The sequence below is a fragment of the Scheffersomyces stipitis genome, chromosome 1 (genome assembly GCF_000209165.1).
Source record: "Scheffersomyces stipitis CBS 6054 chromosome 1, whole genome shotgun sequence".
Classification (NCBI taxonomy): domain Eukaryota; kingdom Fungi; phylum Ascomycota; class Pichiomycetes; order Serinales; family Debaryomycetaceae; genus Scheffersomyces; species Scheffersomyces stipitis.
In genome coordinates this window covers 3181351-3195233 of record NC_009068.1, presented here as the reverse complement: position 1 = coordinate 3195233, position 13883 = coordinate 3181351, and the positions used below count along the sequence as shown (strand labels likewise).

General features: G+C 42.7%; 6 protein-coding genes across 6 annotated transcripts; 4 read left to right on the top strand and 2 right to left on the bottom strand. All coding sequences in view use genetic code 12, as the record gives it.

Annotated features, from left to right (window-relative positions):
* Positions 1 to 249: 249 nt before the first annotated feature.
* On the top strand, positions 250 to 1440 carry PICST_29193 (predicted protein; the record flags this gene model as incomplete). Its single annotated transcript, XM_001387145.1, has 1 exon — positions 250 to 1440. One exon carries the CDS (start codon positions 250 to 252, stop codon positions 1438 to 1440), a length of 1191 nt encoding a protein of 396 aa, XP_001387182.2.
* Positions 1441 to 1505: 65 nt separating this feature from the next.
* On the bottom strand, positions 1506 to 3227 carry PICST_29192 (predicted protein; the record flags this gene model as incomplete). The annotated part of the gene is made up of 1 exon (XM_001386900.1): positions 1506 to 3227. One exon carries the CDS (start codon positions 3225 to 3227, stop codon positions 1506 to 1508), a length of 1722 nt encoding a protein of 573 aa, XP_001386937.2.
* Positions 3228 to 3441: 214 nt separating this feature from the next.
* Positions 3442 to 4368, top strand: PICST_29191 (predicted protein; the record flags this gene model as incomplete). Its single annotated transcript, XM_001387144.1, has 1 exon — positions 3442 to 4368. The coding sequence occupies one exon, from the start codon at positions 3442 to 3444 to the stop codon at positions 4366 to 4368; it is 927 nt and encodes a 308-aa protein (XP_001387181.2).
* A 228-nt stretch (positions 4369 to 4596) lies between these two features.
* On the bottom strand, positions 4597 to 6059 carry NUP49 (Nucleoporin NUP49/NSP49 (Nuclear pore protein NUP49/NSP49)). The gene is made up of 2 exons (XM_001386899.1): positions 5420 to 6059; positions 4597 to 5281 (listed from the first exon to the last, which is right to left on the bottom strand). The coding sequence occupies exons 1-2, from the start codon at positions 6014 to 6016 to the stop codon at positions 4670 to 4672; spliced, it is 1209 nt and encodes a 402-aa protein (XP_001386936.2). The 5' UTR covers positions 6017 to 6059; the 3' UTR covers positions 4597 to 4669.
* Positions 6060 to 6540: 481 nt separating this feature from the next.
* PICST_29189 (predicted protein) lies at positions 6541 to 8088 on the top strand (the record flags this gene model as incomplete). The annotated part of the gene is made up of 1 exon (XM_001387143.1): positions 6541 to 8088. One exon carries the CDS (start codon positions 6541 to 6543, stop codon positions 8086 to 8088), a length of 1548 nt encoding a protein of 515 aa, XP_001387180.2.
* Positions 8089 to 10528: 2440 nt separating this feature from the next.
* MPT5 (protein necessary for high temperature growth) lies at positions 10529 to 13046 on the top strand (the record flags this gene model as incomplete). The annotated part of the gene is made up of 3 exons (XM_001387142.1): positions 10529 to 11407; positions 11588 to 11597; positions 11805 to 13046. Coding segments are annotated over 3 exons (1584 nt in total), but the record flags the coding sequence as incomplete, so codon positions are not given.
* Between the last annotated feature and the right edge of the window lie 837 nt (positions 13047 to 13883).

Sequence of the window (13883 nt, the reverse complement as noted above, 5' to 3'; positions counted from 1 at the left end):
AGTATTAGATCAATAGTTGCTAAAATGTCGCGCCATATTTGTTATGCTCATATAGTTTTGATGCAGGTCTCGCGACATTTTGCAGCATACTAACCCGAAGTAAGTTGCAGCCATTTAGCTATCAAAATGTCACACAGCCAACCACAGCGACTCTCCAGCATTTCAAATTACCTGCCTTAATATAAAAAGTAGCACCACCCGCAATTATCAATTCTGACCTATAAAATCTTTTCTGCTATCGCAAACATCATGGCTTCTACTTCTGTTACTTCAGAGACCAAACAAACATTCAAGACTACAACTACGACTACCTTCGATGAAATATTCAACAAGTTGCCAAATTCACTTCCGAGAAGAGTTACACAAGACACCAAGAGATCTCTCCTCCCTTTGGATAAAAAGCTTTTAACCGAACTTAGCTCATTTCATTCCATCGTTCCTGCTCAATTTACAATGGATGATATTCCTGTCCAAGCATTCGAAAGACAGATTAACAGGGCTAACTACTTATCTGAAGACTCCATTGTTGACAGATATGGAATACCGAGAAGAGAAATAGGAAAAGGTTGCTTTGGAACTGCCTACAAGCTTATGAGACTCTCAGACTTGCACCCTTTCACAGTGAAATATGTCTCGTTCACTTCGACTCCCTTGCTCACCAAGAGTATGGTACTTAGAGAATTCTACTATACGAGAAGATTGTCTAGCAAATATGTCGCCAGGTCTTTGGATTTGATGATTTCGAGTAGTCGCCCTGACGAAATGATGATTGTCCAAGACTATGCTGCAGGTATTGACTTGTTCGATGCTATCACCAAAAACTTGTCCAAGTTCAGGCTGATCAGATACAGCGAAAGAATTGTTAAGCAGGTTATTGAGGCAATCTGCCACTGCCATTCCGAAGGTATTGGACATAACGACATCAAGCTTGAAAATATCCGCTACAGCCCGATGACAGATCAAATTAAGCTTATTGATTTTGGTCTTTCAACCAGATTAGCAGAGCTCGCTACCGAAGAAAATATCAGTTACCTCATGTCTTCAGGAACTCCAGGTCTTTTGGATCATAATTGCAGAAAAGCACTCCCAGATTGCACCATGTTCTTCGGAGATACTACTGTGAAAAGGATGTCAATGGCAAAGGATATGTTTGCATTAGGTCTCTTAGCTTTCTCTGTGATATCCAGAGGCAACTCACTTTGGGACAATTCAGACTTTGAAGACCGTGATTACTGTACATTTTTCGAAACAAGAGAACTTACCCAAATGATACACTATATCAGGGACGTGGAAGGTGATAGACAAGACAGAGCAATTATGTTCAAGCCAGTATTGGAGAAAATGGTTGAACCTCAAGATGGTAGAAGATTGACCTTTAGTAACTTAGTAAAAAGTGATTGGTATACTTCCATTTACGAACTTGGTGATTCTAAATATTAGCACGGTTACTCTATATAGCGTAAAAAGTCTACATGGGGTTCAATATATTTCTATATATTGCCTATCTAAATATAATGTGATTCAAATATACTGTGTTGTTCGTCATCGGAATCAAGAAATGAAAACCCCAACTTGAGCCTGCTGTTGGGGCTATGCATGGACACCATATTGGCCAAGTAGAAGTCCTTGAACCAACCAGGTTTCAAGTAGTGAAAATCAATTTTGACAACAGCCTCATTGTTATGAGCTCTATTGAGATTGAAAATTCTGAAGTCGTGTTCTGTTTCGTTAATAATTAAGTGGTCTTTCAGCAAGAGAAAGAACTGCCGTGGGTTGTTGTCGTTAAAGTAGTGGCCCACAAGCATACTATGTCTGGAGCCATGGTCGTAAATGTAAATCTTACTGGAAGTAATGGAAAGATACCGACCAGGACCGAGAAGGAACAATTTGTAAATGGCACTTCGTCCTGGTATGTAGTTCTTGGATATGGTTTCATATTTGACTTTTCTCCCAGTGCCATTGCTAAGATCGCCAACTTGAAAAATGAGTATTGCTGATGACTTGACCAATTGAATCGATTGTTTGTCATAGAACACCTGCGAAATTTCACCACTTCCAATATCCTTATGATGTACACAACTGAACTCTTTGAATTCAATGGTGCCATGCACGCTTGGACTGTATGATATACTAACTACGTAGTGGTCGCTGACGACTACGAGGGAATTGTCTTCCGTGACAAGACAATGGGTTATATAACTCAGATCAGGATTCAAGTAGCTTCCTTCAAAGAATGGAGTTTTATCCTTTTCGTGTCTGTGAAGAAAAGCGGAAAGCGCAGCGCTTCTTGCTTCCTGGGATTCCAGAGACCGTAGGAGATTGTTCATCTCGTCTACGCTGACAAAAGTCTCATCAAAGGTCATGAGCGGCAATCCAAAGATAACAGTAAAGTGCTGGCGAACTTTGGGGGGCTGCAGCTGTATTTTGTCGTAGACAAACTTTAACAACGCTCTCGTATTATCCACAGCCTCTTTGTCTACAAATACAGTTTTGAAGCTGAAGAGCCAGTTGAAGTCGCTGATATCTGTTTCTACGATACGAAGCAACTGAAAACTGTCCGTATGTCCAGTGGCATTATGGGCATACAAGTCGTCTGCAGGGATACAGCCATGCTGTTCCAAATATGTTTCGATAGAACGGTCTGGAAGTGACTTCATACGCTTTTCCTCGAAATCATACAACCGAAACAGCAGCCAGGTGTCATGGTTTCTCATGAGCATTACCGAGCTATTGACCTGAGCTTCTACAGTTCCTTGTGGAAGAGCATCACGTTCGTCCTTTTCGGGAGTTGTGCCAGTCCACGAGCTCCGTATGAGATCTGTCTGATCCAATACGTAGTATGGGTTATTTACATCTACATCTCCCAGTTTAATTCTTAGCCACAAGGAGTTGTTATTAAGGTTGAGGACTGGGCAAGTGTGACTCTTGTGCCATTCTTTAGTATGCTTTATAAGTATTTTCCTACGTTCCTCGACAGACTTTTCAACTGCAATTGTATGAGGAGACAGCGACGATGATGAAGAAGAACCTTGTGATGACGAGGAGTTTGCAAGCAGCGATTCCTGGCGAGAGTTTTGGTATTTTAACCTTCGCTTCTCTTTTTCAACGGCATTATTGTGGTACTTCTTTGTTTCCAGCAGCAGATTCACCGCTCCGTTGACGATTTTGAAATATCGCCGTTTCTCTCCATCATAGTAGTAGCCTGGGATCTCAGGAATGGATGACATCGCCAAGGTAAAGACAATTTGAAGAGAAAACGTTGTGGGTTAGAATCTTAAGATAGAAGATAGATACTGTAGATTTATTTGTGCGGTGCGGCTCATCCGCAAAGAGCAGTAGCGGAAGATGGGGAGAGATGGAGGAATTGCAAAATAGATTGCAAAATTCGATTTTCCATAAATGAAGCCGAATTGATAATTGGCCGAAGAGACATTCATTCTCATGTCTAGAACGGGCAGAGTTTTGAGAAAAAGTGCTACCAAGATAATGACAAGAGTTGCCTATTTGCACCTAAATGGTTCTCTCGCTAATTTAGTTAGTGAGCATTTCTGCCGCCGTGCGGCTCAAGCAATATCTATCGTAGATGTAGTTTCTTCTCAGATTTGCCAATTCTCTTCTTCTTCACAATCACAGATGTCATCTAGAGCGGATTACCTCCTGAAATATCTTCAGCTGGACAAGCGGAAGAAAAAGAGCAAGAAGATACCCTCGGCAACCTCGAATGTTGTGATCCGGGCTGATCCTAGAGTAGAGAAAGTTGAAAGTGAAGAGGAAGCTGAGATTATTCACGATGAAGAAAGTGAATTGGCACCGGTAAAGGTGCAAATAGCTACAAAATCACAGAGTAAAGGATTTAAACGAATCGATAATGGCTCGGAGGTTGTACAAGCAGAGAGAGAAAAAGTAGAGGAGCCTGGAAAAATAGAACCAGAAGCACAACAGACTACAGTTTACAGAGATGCCCTGGGGCGAATTGTAGATATCGATAATAGAAGAAAGCAATTTGAACAAGAAAAGGAAGCTGAAAGAGATAAGAGGACTTTCACGGAGTTGCGGACAGCTGAAGATGAAATTGAAAGACAGCAGAAAGAGAAATATGTGCCGAAACAGAGCCAATTTGAAGATCCGTTGTTAGTATTTGAAGATAAACAAGACGAACCTGAAAATTCTACGAATGCCTATAGTAGCTATGTCTACAATAAGGGAGTCAATCCTTCAAACAGATTTGGGATCAGAGCCGGCTATTTCTGGGACGGAATCGATCGTTCTAACGGATTTGAGGAGCTTGTGTTGAGAAAGCAGACAGAGCAGAAGTTTCAGAAGATGGATACTGCGATTAATGAGAGTTATGATCTTGACTATGAGTGAATGCTTGTATAGTAATGTAACAAATGTAGTTGTATATGTATTATAGACATAAATGTATTATAATAGTCTTACGATTTCTATTTAATTTGTTAACTCATAAACTGCTAACGTACACACTGCTTACTTCATTTAGAATACCTCTTTATGTAGAAGAGCTTCTTCAACTTGATACTACTTTCACCAGTATACCCTAATTTATATTCTTCTATATGATACAAACAATAGCTTCCATAACAGAATATCTCACTTTTTATGATAGTCTACTGCTATCTATGCTGCTTTATTATAATACATCGTGATCCTACTTCGACAACTTGTTCACCTCATTATGAAGTTGAGCCATCGTTTCACACAACTCCATGAACAAATGGTACTGCGACTTGATAACCTCTACTATATTAAACAAGTTACCAAAACCTTCCGTACACAGTCTTTCCAAGCCACCGAGAATTGAATCTAGTTCAGCGACGACTCCCTCGTACTGACGCAAAATCTCGTAGTACTTCTTGATCTTCTTGACAAAGAATTCATTTAACTGGAAAGAAGAAGAAAGACGTGTTCCAGGTGTAGATAACTGTAATATGAGTTGCATTATCTTTGAGATGTCGTCTGTGATTTCGTTATTGAGCTCCTTGAGATGAACTAGTTGTCCAGAGTCGAATTTAAGCGCCTGTTTTGTCGACATAAGCTTGTTATGAAGATAATTGATATCCTTGGGAATAGTATTGATGAGCTGGTCGTGTTTGCCATAGTCAGCTTGTAAAGTAGTCGCTACAAGATGTTGCTTGTTAATGTAACGATCAAACTCCTCGAGCTCTTGCCTTATAGCCGGAGGCAAATCGCCCACTCTCGTCATTGCAGTCAACTGCTGTTGATTTTGTTGCTGATTCTGTTGTTGTTGTTGAAATTGATTCTGTTGATTTTGATTCTGTTGAGAGAACAAGCCACCAGGATTTGCAGTCGAACCTCCGAACAAACCTCCAGTTGTTCCAGAGCTACCAGAAGCGCCCAATCCTCCAAAAAGTGGTTTGTTCTGCTGTGTATTTCCTACTGCAGATCCTCCAAATAACCCTCCACCCATGGTAGAAGAGGCCGTGTTAGCCGTATTTCCACCAAATAAGCCGCCGGTCGCAGCAGGAGTCTGTCCACTTGTACTTGCTCCAAATAATCCACCGCCAACAGCAGGTTTACTACCAAAAAGTCCCGTATTCTGTTGGTTTTGCTGGTTTTGTGGATTTTGAGTTTGGTTTTGACCTCCAAAAAGACCTGTCGTAGCAGCCCCAGTGGAACCACCAAATAATCCACCAGCGGCAGGTTTGCTTCCGAAAAGACCTCCACTACTAGTTCCGGCCGTATTGCTATTGCTTCCAAACAATCCTCCTCCTTGTTGGTTCTGGTTCTGTGTCGGCTGCTGTTGATTCTGGCCAGAAGCGCCAAACAAGCCACCAGATCCTGCTGTCTGTTGGTTATTGGCATTGTTTCCAAAGGCATTTCCACTGCCAAAAGTGCCTGGGCCGGTATTTGTTGTTTGATTGGCGCCAAAAAGACCTCCACTGGGTTTGGCTCCGAAGCCTGAACCGGTAGAATTGGCACCACCAAAACCGAAACCGGACGTTGGAGCCTGTGAATTATTGGCAGTTCCAAACATATGATGATATTCTATCCTTGTGAGTTCTTTTCCTAAACCAAAGTGCCAGAATTGATGCAGAAACAAAGAAAAGATAACCACCTTTGTATGGCTCAGATTTCGAAAATTTTCAATGCTCTGTAAACAGAGGTATGCATCCATGACGCAGTAGTTAAGAAGCGATATTGAGATGATCATATGATTATGTTCACGTGACTAATCAACATCAAACAGTGTATTCGTATTTCGACTTTTCAAGTGGAAGTAGGAGCATTTTACTGTTATATAGTTCACATCAGTGGACCTAATGACTGGTTTCTCTTTTGCTTCTTTCTTTACACCTTAACGTTCCTTTATCATAACAGTCTTTCTCTCTCTATTTCACATATCTTCAGATCTGGAGTCTTTTTCGCAACTTACTACATACAGTACTATTTACTGAAATATCAGATTTATTAATGTTAATTCTACAATTTCCATCCAGACGTGTTTGCTTCTTTCTATCTGGCTATTTTCGCAAATTGATGGTATGAGAATGTCTCAGTATGACTAAACATGATTTTTTGCTTTCACCGCAGATTTTGGGCCTTATAAACGAGCAGGTACAGAACCATATACGAGAAGTCACCAATGGCTTCGAAACTGATATTCGGGCCCTACGTCAGGAGAATTACAAATTGAAAAAACAAATTGAAGACTTAACAAGATTGCCCAAGCCTCTTAAGTTGAACAAAGAACATAGCAGTGTAGTAAATTCACAGGAAAAGTCGCCTGAAAAGTCGTTGGTTCTGATTATCCTGAAGGATGTGAAGAATCTGAAAGTACAATCAACTATTTTGATGTCTGTGAAGTCTAAAGAGAACACCTTACAGCTTTCAAATATGCCCAATTTGGCTGCACAATCATTTAATGATAATCTGAAAAATCGGCAGCCGATTGCAGTACCGAATTTGCGATCCAAATCACTTTGCATAGAACCTACTCAGTATTCTGACGACGATATAGTGTCTTCTCCCATTAAGATCTCACCTAAAAAGGTAGTACAGTCGAGCGTGGCACGTTCTCAAGGCGATTCAATGGTCATAGAGAATGACTCTGGGAGCGTACCGTACTTCAAGCTTCTTACACAGTATTCAGACACTTCTTCTTCTCCAACTCGAACTCAGCAGCAATTCCAAATGGCTCAGGTAGATGAGAAAGAAAATCTTCTGCCTGAGCTTATTGACGACGATGTTTTCGTTGGAAAGAGCAATATTGACAGTTCTCCGGACAAAGGAAGCGTGTCTGACGTATTTCAGAAGCAAAACGAAGAGTATCTTGGAAAAATAGAGCTCAAAACAGACGAAGAAGATGTTGTGGAAGTAGAAGATTCTCAGGAAGAAGAACCTCAGCTCGGAGAAGTTGTCCAGCTCTACGATTCGTTTCGGATTGAGTTTCCTACTAGAATACGGCCCTATACAAAGTTGCAGCGAATTGAATTTTTGTCTAGTTTCTATAAACGAATGTTTGACCAAGTATCAGACTTCAAAATCGGATTAAAATCCAATCCCATTAACGAAATAGACTGGTTTCTGGGAGATTTTAAACCGAATCCTAATTGTCAGGGGAAGGGTGAAGCAAAGGTCACATATGTGCAGACTATAAATGGCACATATAAGCGACGTGTAGGAATCACGAAACAAGAAGAATTTAATCGTAAACGGTTCTACCGAATGGCACAAGGAAACGGCTCGGAAGATGCCGAAAATAAAGAAAACAAAGAGCACAGAGACGGGTACAAGACTCCAGGAGAAGACGAAGGAGACGACAGAGGTGAGAATGCAAATAAGGATGAAGACGACGAAGAGTACTACGACAAGTTGAGCCAGCTTTTCGACAAAATCCCTCTGCCTCCTGGATTCATGAATAGCGAATTTCCTGATACCCAGGAACTGAAAAGGCGCAGAGCTGTCATAGAAAAGAGACAGAAACGACGTATTCAGAGAAGGTTGAAGGAGTGTTTTTCTGTTCGAGATGGAGTTCAAGTGGGTGAGTTTGTGTTTTCGATAGACATCATCAACCGATATGTAGCAGCAGAACGCTACTATTTGTGAGGGTCAATACGTAATGAAGTGATGAAATAACAGAACGGAAAAAGCATTTGCGAATAGAATTATATAGAACAAGAAATAGGTTTATTTCAATATCTTATCGTGAAGGTTGTGGATTTGTAGAAGAGCGACTGATATGATTGTTAGCATGTGGCCATATTAGAATGGTTTCTACAATCCAATCACCATAGCATAGAAACAGCTTCGAATTAGGTCAAACGCAATACACACCTCCCAGAATGATCTCAGTAGCACACAGATAATATCACAGCAACTACAAGCTAGAGCATACCTAGCTAGTACTGAGACTACAAAAGCATTGAATTTGAATATCACCCTTCGAAACATGCTTGTAAGTCTTGAGATTTGATTCCACAATATCCATTTCGCCCGTGTGGTTTAGCATTGTAGCTGTACGATTGCTTTTTTGACACATACAAGCTTTGCCAACTAGCCACTTGAACTACAGTAACTCGCCATTAAGTCTTGTGACATTTCACCCTTTGAAAGGGAGCCAGTTTTCACTTACCTTTCTTAAGGGGCTGTCACCAAAATCTGGCCGAATGTTGGAGGACGTGAATGGCTGCGAAAGTCTAGAACAGACACGTGATATGCCTCCGGAATTGGTTGCCTGGTTGATTGGAAGGGATGATCATGTGTGTTACGTCATGTGCAACCCTCTCTTAAGTTGCAGCCAATTTTGGCGATCCGACGCAACCACAGACAAACTGCAAAAAAAGCTTGTCCGCTAATGTGAGGACAGCAGATTAGAACTGCTCTCTGAAAAATGACGGTAAGCTGGAACGTCGACCGGAAGTTGGAGACATTGCGGCCGGAAGTATAAAGATGGAGACAGAGAAAGATATTTGAGATTCTATTGGTTGGGATGAAGAGTATCTGGTAGTGATAATCTGGCCCTACAGTAGGAGACCCGGGGTCCTGGCTGTCCGAAACTCGACTGGCAAGCGTCAAGTTTCACCACGGTATTAGTAATGATAATATGTAAACCTGAGAATGTGGATTTCACAGGAAAACGACATAGGAATAGGAGACATGAGGCAGGGATGGAGGACCAGAGAGGAAAACCAGGAACCAGGTAGAGATAGAGAAACGAGCAGGAGCTGGACCACTTGGAAGCGATTGAAATTTCAGGATTATACAAGAATGTCTTACAGAGTGAAGAGACCAAAGTAGAGAAGTAGAATTCAGTATAGTACTAGATCCATAAACCCAAGATTCCGTAGAGTAAGAAGTATTTAGAGATTGCTGAGTGGTGGAGATTATTTAGTCTCTGGGAGAATATTGAAACAGGCCGAATTGCCTCGACAGGAGCAGTTTGGTTCGGCCAGTTGGAATCTGAACCTGAAACTGTGAGGTGAAGAAAGTCAGGACAGGAGCCGGTAATCTCACGTTGGACCTGGTGCAAAGACAGGAGTGATTCCCGAAACTTTAATGGCCGTCCGGTTCAGAGGTCCAGTCTAGAATTGTTGTTGGGTTCAGGCTTAACGGTGACGATTGCAACTTCATGCAATTCAAACATCCTCCTTGTCTGGACGTGAGAGCAGTTGTTGAGTGTCGCTGTCTTCGCCTCCACAAAACCGGCCCCTACTGGAAGATAGGCACAAAATAAAGATAGGGTGAACGGACAAAATGGCGTAAGGAGATTTTACTGAAAGCCACTCGTAAGAGTCTACAGGAAGTTACAGAAATATACAGAAACGGCCGGAAGCTGAATGGTGGTCCCCTGGTAGAGATAGCTACAGCAGGAAGAATCATTTGGTGGGCTGCCTGGCAATTTGGTGGCAGACAGAAAAAGAAAGCGTTTTGTGTCGGCTGGTGTACTTCGCTGTTGGCGGCAGACGCCCTCGGTTTGCTTGTGCTGCCAGACAGCGTTCCGAGCACTCGACCCTGTTGCAGGTTGTGTTTCTTTTGGCGAGAAAAGGATGATTCCCACACCGATATGGAGGGTGAGCATGTCGAGCGCGGGTGCGAAGTCTGCGCTAAACGAATGTCGCAGCCAGACATGGTGCTGTGCTGCGGTAGCATCCATTTGCAATATTTGTCTGTCCGACTGGAACTCCCAACCAGACAATTGTGTGCCAGCCAACAGTGTCCTCTGTCTGTTCTGCCTCCATTGTCAGAGATCCAGAGTGCCAGAGCGCTAGTCTCTGTCTTTGGTGTTGTTGTTCGACTCAGACGAGCTGTTTCACTTTGAGCACGACCGAGCGGGATAGCCGACACTATCACCTGAATTGTCTGTCACCACCTCCATCGTCTCCTGTACCGTGCCACCTCTCATCAGGATCCTGAAAACAAAAAAAAATACGATTCTACGTCTATACAGGCACCCTTTGGAACCAGGCCTGCCTTCCATATATAAAGAAGTTGATCCCTTCCTCCAGCCCATTGGACGAAGCGGAGTGTGGTCTTTAACTTCGTCCGATTGCTAGCCAAGTCTGTCTGTCTGTCTGTTGTTAGCCGTGTGAGTGTTTGTCTGAGTTTTGCCTCTGCCTTTCCCTAGTGTCTCCGTTTTCCCTCTGTCTGACACTCTTTTCTCTGTCCGTCTGCCTAGCTGTCCGGTGCCCATCCGTTTCTGGCTCAAACCCAGATTCCTACCTAGGTTCGACTCGACTTTCGTGATAGGCTGCTTTTCCTGATCAACAATCTGGATCGCTGCCGCCATCGCCAGACACCACGTCCAACACCACCTGTTGACACTGATCCCACAGCGTTACTGTCTGCACTTTACTCTCTGCGCTGCAGCTACTTTATTGCTCCGACACTAGTCTGATATCAAAAATATAGCACAGTGGTTATTCAACAAAATTTTGCAACTGGGTTCTTCTCATATCCATATTCTTCTCGTCATCAACAACATCTGAGTCCCATAGTCATTTCCCAGCATCGTCAACTGCCACGTTCACTGACAGATTCTGACCTTTTCTACGAACCAAGTCCCACTTTTCCACCAGCCTCAGAATTTTTGCCAGATGTCTCACAACCACAATTTGTCCATTAACCTGGTCAATTCTCTAATAGAACCTACAACTCCGCCAAACCTCGTCCAGAGACATACCCGTTCCACACTGGTGCTTTCTGGCCTGGGCGGCTCAGGTGCGGTAGGCTCTTCTGTTGCTACGCCTTTCCATCACACAAAATCTGGCTCTCTTTCTGGCTCCAACCTTTTATTTGCTGGTCCCCAGAATTTCAACAGTAATATCCATGTCAACGCCAATGCTGCCAGCAGTAGTGCCGGCGTTAACGGTGGCGTTAACGGTGGCGCTAACTCTAGTGCCAACCCTCATGCTTCCGCCAACAGCCGGTCAGTTCTCTGGGAATCTTCCGCAAAGTTGAACCATAACCTCAACTTGCCAAATTTCAACATTGACCAGCTTCTGCTCCACGATTCTTCTAAATCTAGCAGCTATGCTCAACTTGACTCCGGTTCAGTATTTGGCAAGTCCGAAGAACTCGTAAAGGCTTCGACTCAGAATGGTCAAAGTGGTCAAAATGTTGCTCCGAATGTTCAGACTGTTCAAAACTCTCGACTTCAAAGCGTTCAAAATTCTGCTCAGGTTCTGAGCGTCTCTGAATCGTCTTCTGTTTCGTCTACCGCCAACTCTATACCCTCTTCAGCTGCTACTACCACTCCTCCTCCTCCTTCAGGAGGCTCTGTCCCTTCAACCGCCGCTCCAGCCATTACTTCTGGGGCATCTAAGAAAATTGATAAAGACTATATTGCCTCTATCAGCAAGGTTCCGTTGGTTCAGTTGAAGCTGGATATTCTCAGGCTCTCCAAAGACCAATATGGGTGTCGTTTTCTACAAAAGAAAATAGACGAGAACTTGATTCCTAACTACCAGACCAGACTCAACAACTTCGAAGTTATCTTTGCCCAGATCCACCCTTATCTCTATGAGTTGATTATCGACCCGTTTGGCAATTATTTGATCCAGAAATTGATCGTCTACTGCAACGAGTCGAATCTTAACCTCATATTGCAGATCTTGCAGTACAACTTGTTCCAGATCCTGATCAACCAGCATGGAACAAGAGCTCTTCAGAAGATAATCGACAATTTGAACAATCAGTACCAGTTAAATTTACTCATCAAGGGTATGAAACCGTACATCATTGAGCTTATCAAGGATCTCAACGGAAACCATGTTATCCAAAAGATCCTCAACAAGTACCCACCTCTGGACTGTCAGTTCATCTACGACTCAATCATCGAAGGATTGTACGTTGTAGCTCTGCACAAGCATGGCTGTTGCGTCTTACAGAAGTGCTTGAACCATGTGACTATGACCCAGTTGCAGGAGTTCAGTGCTTGTATTTTGGACTTTGCTAACTTCCAGTTGTTGATCAACGACCAGTTTGGGAACTACGTATTGCAGTATCTCATTCTGATCAACTCATTTGAGATCAACTACAAGATCTTCCAGAACTTCTTGCAGTTTGGAATTAACAACTTGTGCAACTTGAAGTTCTCATCTAATGTCGTTGAGAAGTTCTTGAAGAATTGCTACAACAATGAAGCTTACAACGGCGTAACCGCTGTCAACTTCTCGAACTTAAAGATGGAGTTGATCTACAACATCTTGATCAACGACTTGAACAAGCTCATCAACGACCCCTACGGTAACTACGTCATTCAGACCTTGATCGACATTTTGATCAACCAGCAAGTCCCTAGTGGAAAAATTGAAAAATTGTCGTTGTTGTTGCCAGCACAGGAACCTATTGAGGACGATTCACAGTTGCAAGTTGTCATAATCAAATACTGGTTTCTGAACTGTAAGATCGTATCGTCCTTTGGCAAGAGGATCCAGTCCAAAATCAACTCTATCGTCAACGACAGAAACCACGTGCATTCTGTTGGAACTAATTCGAGCAACAAGCCATTCCAGCATAACATGAATCAGAACTCGTACAGACGTAACCTTTCCATCTCATCAGACAAGTCTGGTTCCGGAATGAATGGGCCAATGACTGCAACAAGAAACATGTCATTGCCGTTGAGCTTTAATGAACAGCAAGTTCAGCAAGCCCAAATGGTTGGCAATGAATACGCATCTAAGGATTACCAATATGGATTTCCCCACCAACAACTTCCCTACAACCAACAACAAAATCAGCAACAAAGTCAACTTCAGCAAAATAAACATCAAAATCTAATTCAACATCATAATCAAAATCATCAACAGTCTTCTCAATTTGGTCATGGTCACAAATTGTCGTTTTCTCAAGATTCACAACTCCAACAGCAACAGCCATTATCGCATTATACCACTGCAAAACCTCGCCAGCACCAACTGCAATACACACCTCCTCCCATGAACTACCAATATCAACCGCATGCCAACTTGACATCGCTCCCTCAACATCAGCAACATCAGCATCTCCAACAGTACATGCTTCAGCAACAACAACAACAGCAGCAGCAGCAGCAGCAGCAGCAGCAACAACTGCTCCAATCGCAGCTGGTCCAGAACCAACAGCAGTATCTGCTCCAGCAGCACCAACAGTTCCTTCCTAGCATGAACAGTGGGGCCAAAAGCGGATGGATGAAGATGTGATGTAGATGAGATGTTACTGGTTTGGTACAAGGAGAGATATTTGGTTTAATGGCAATCAGTGTTGCACAAACTACAATTAAAAGACAACAGCTGCACAACTTAAATTGTAAAATTACACTGCAGTAGCAATTGTAAAAGGTTGTTGATTACACTTGCAAGTAGATGATTCAATTGCAAGAAGTCAACGCAATTGAAAAGAGCCTTGTATTATCTGTTACC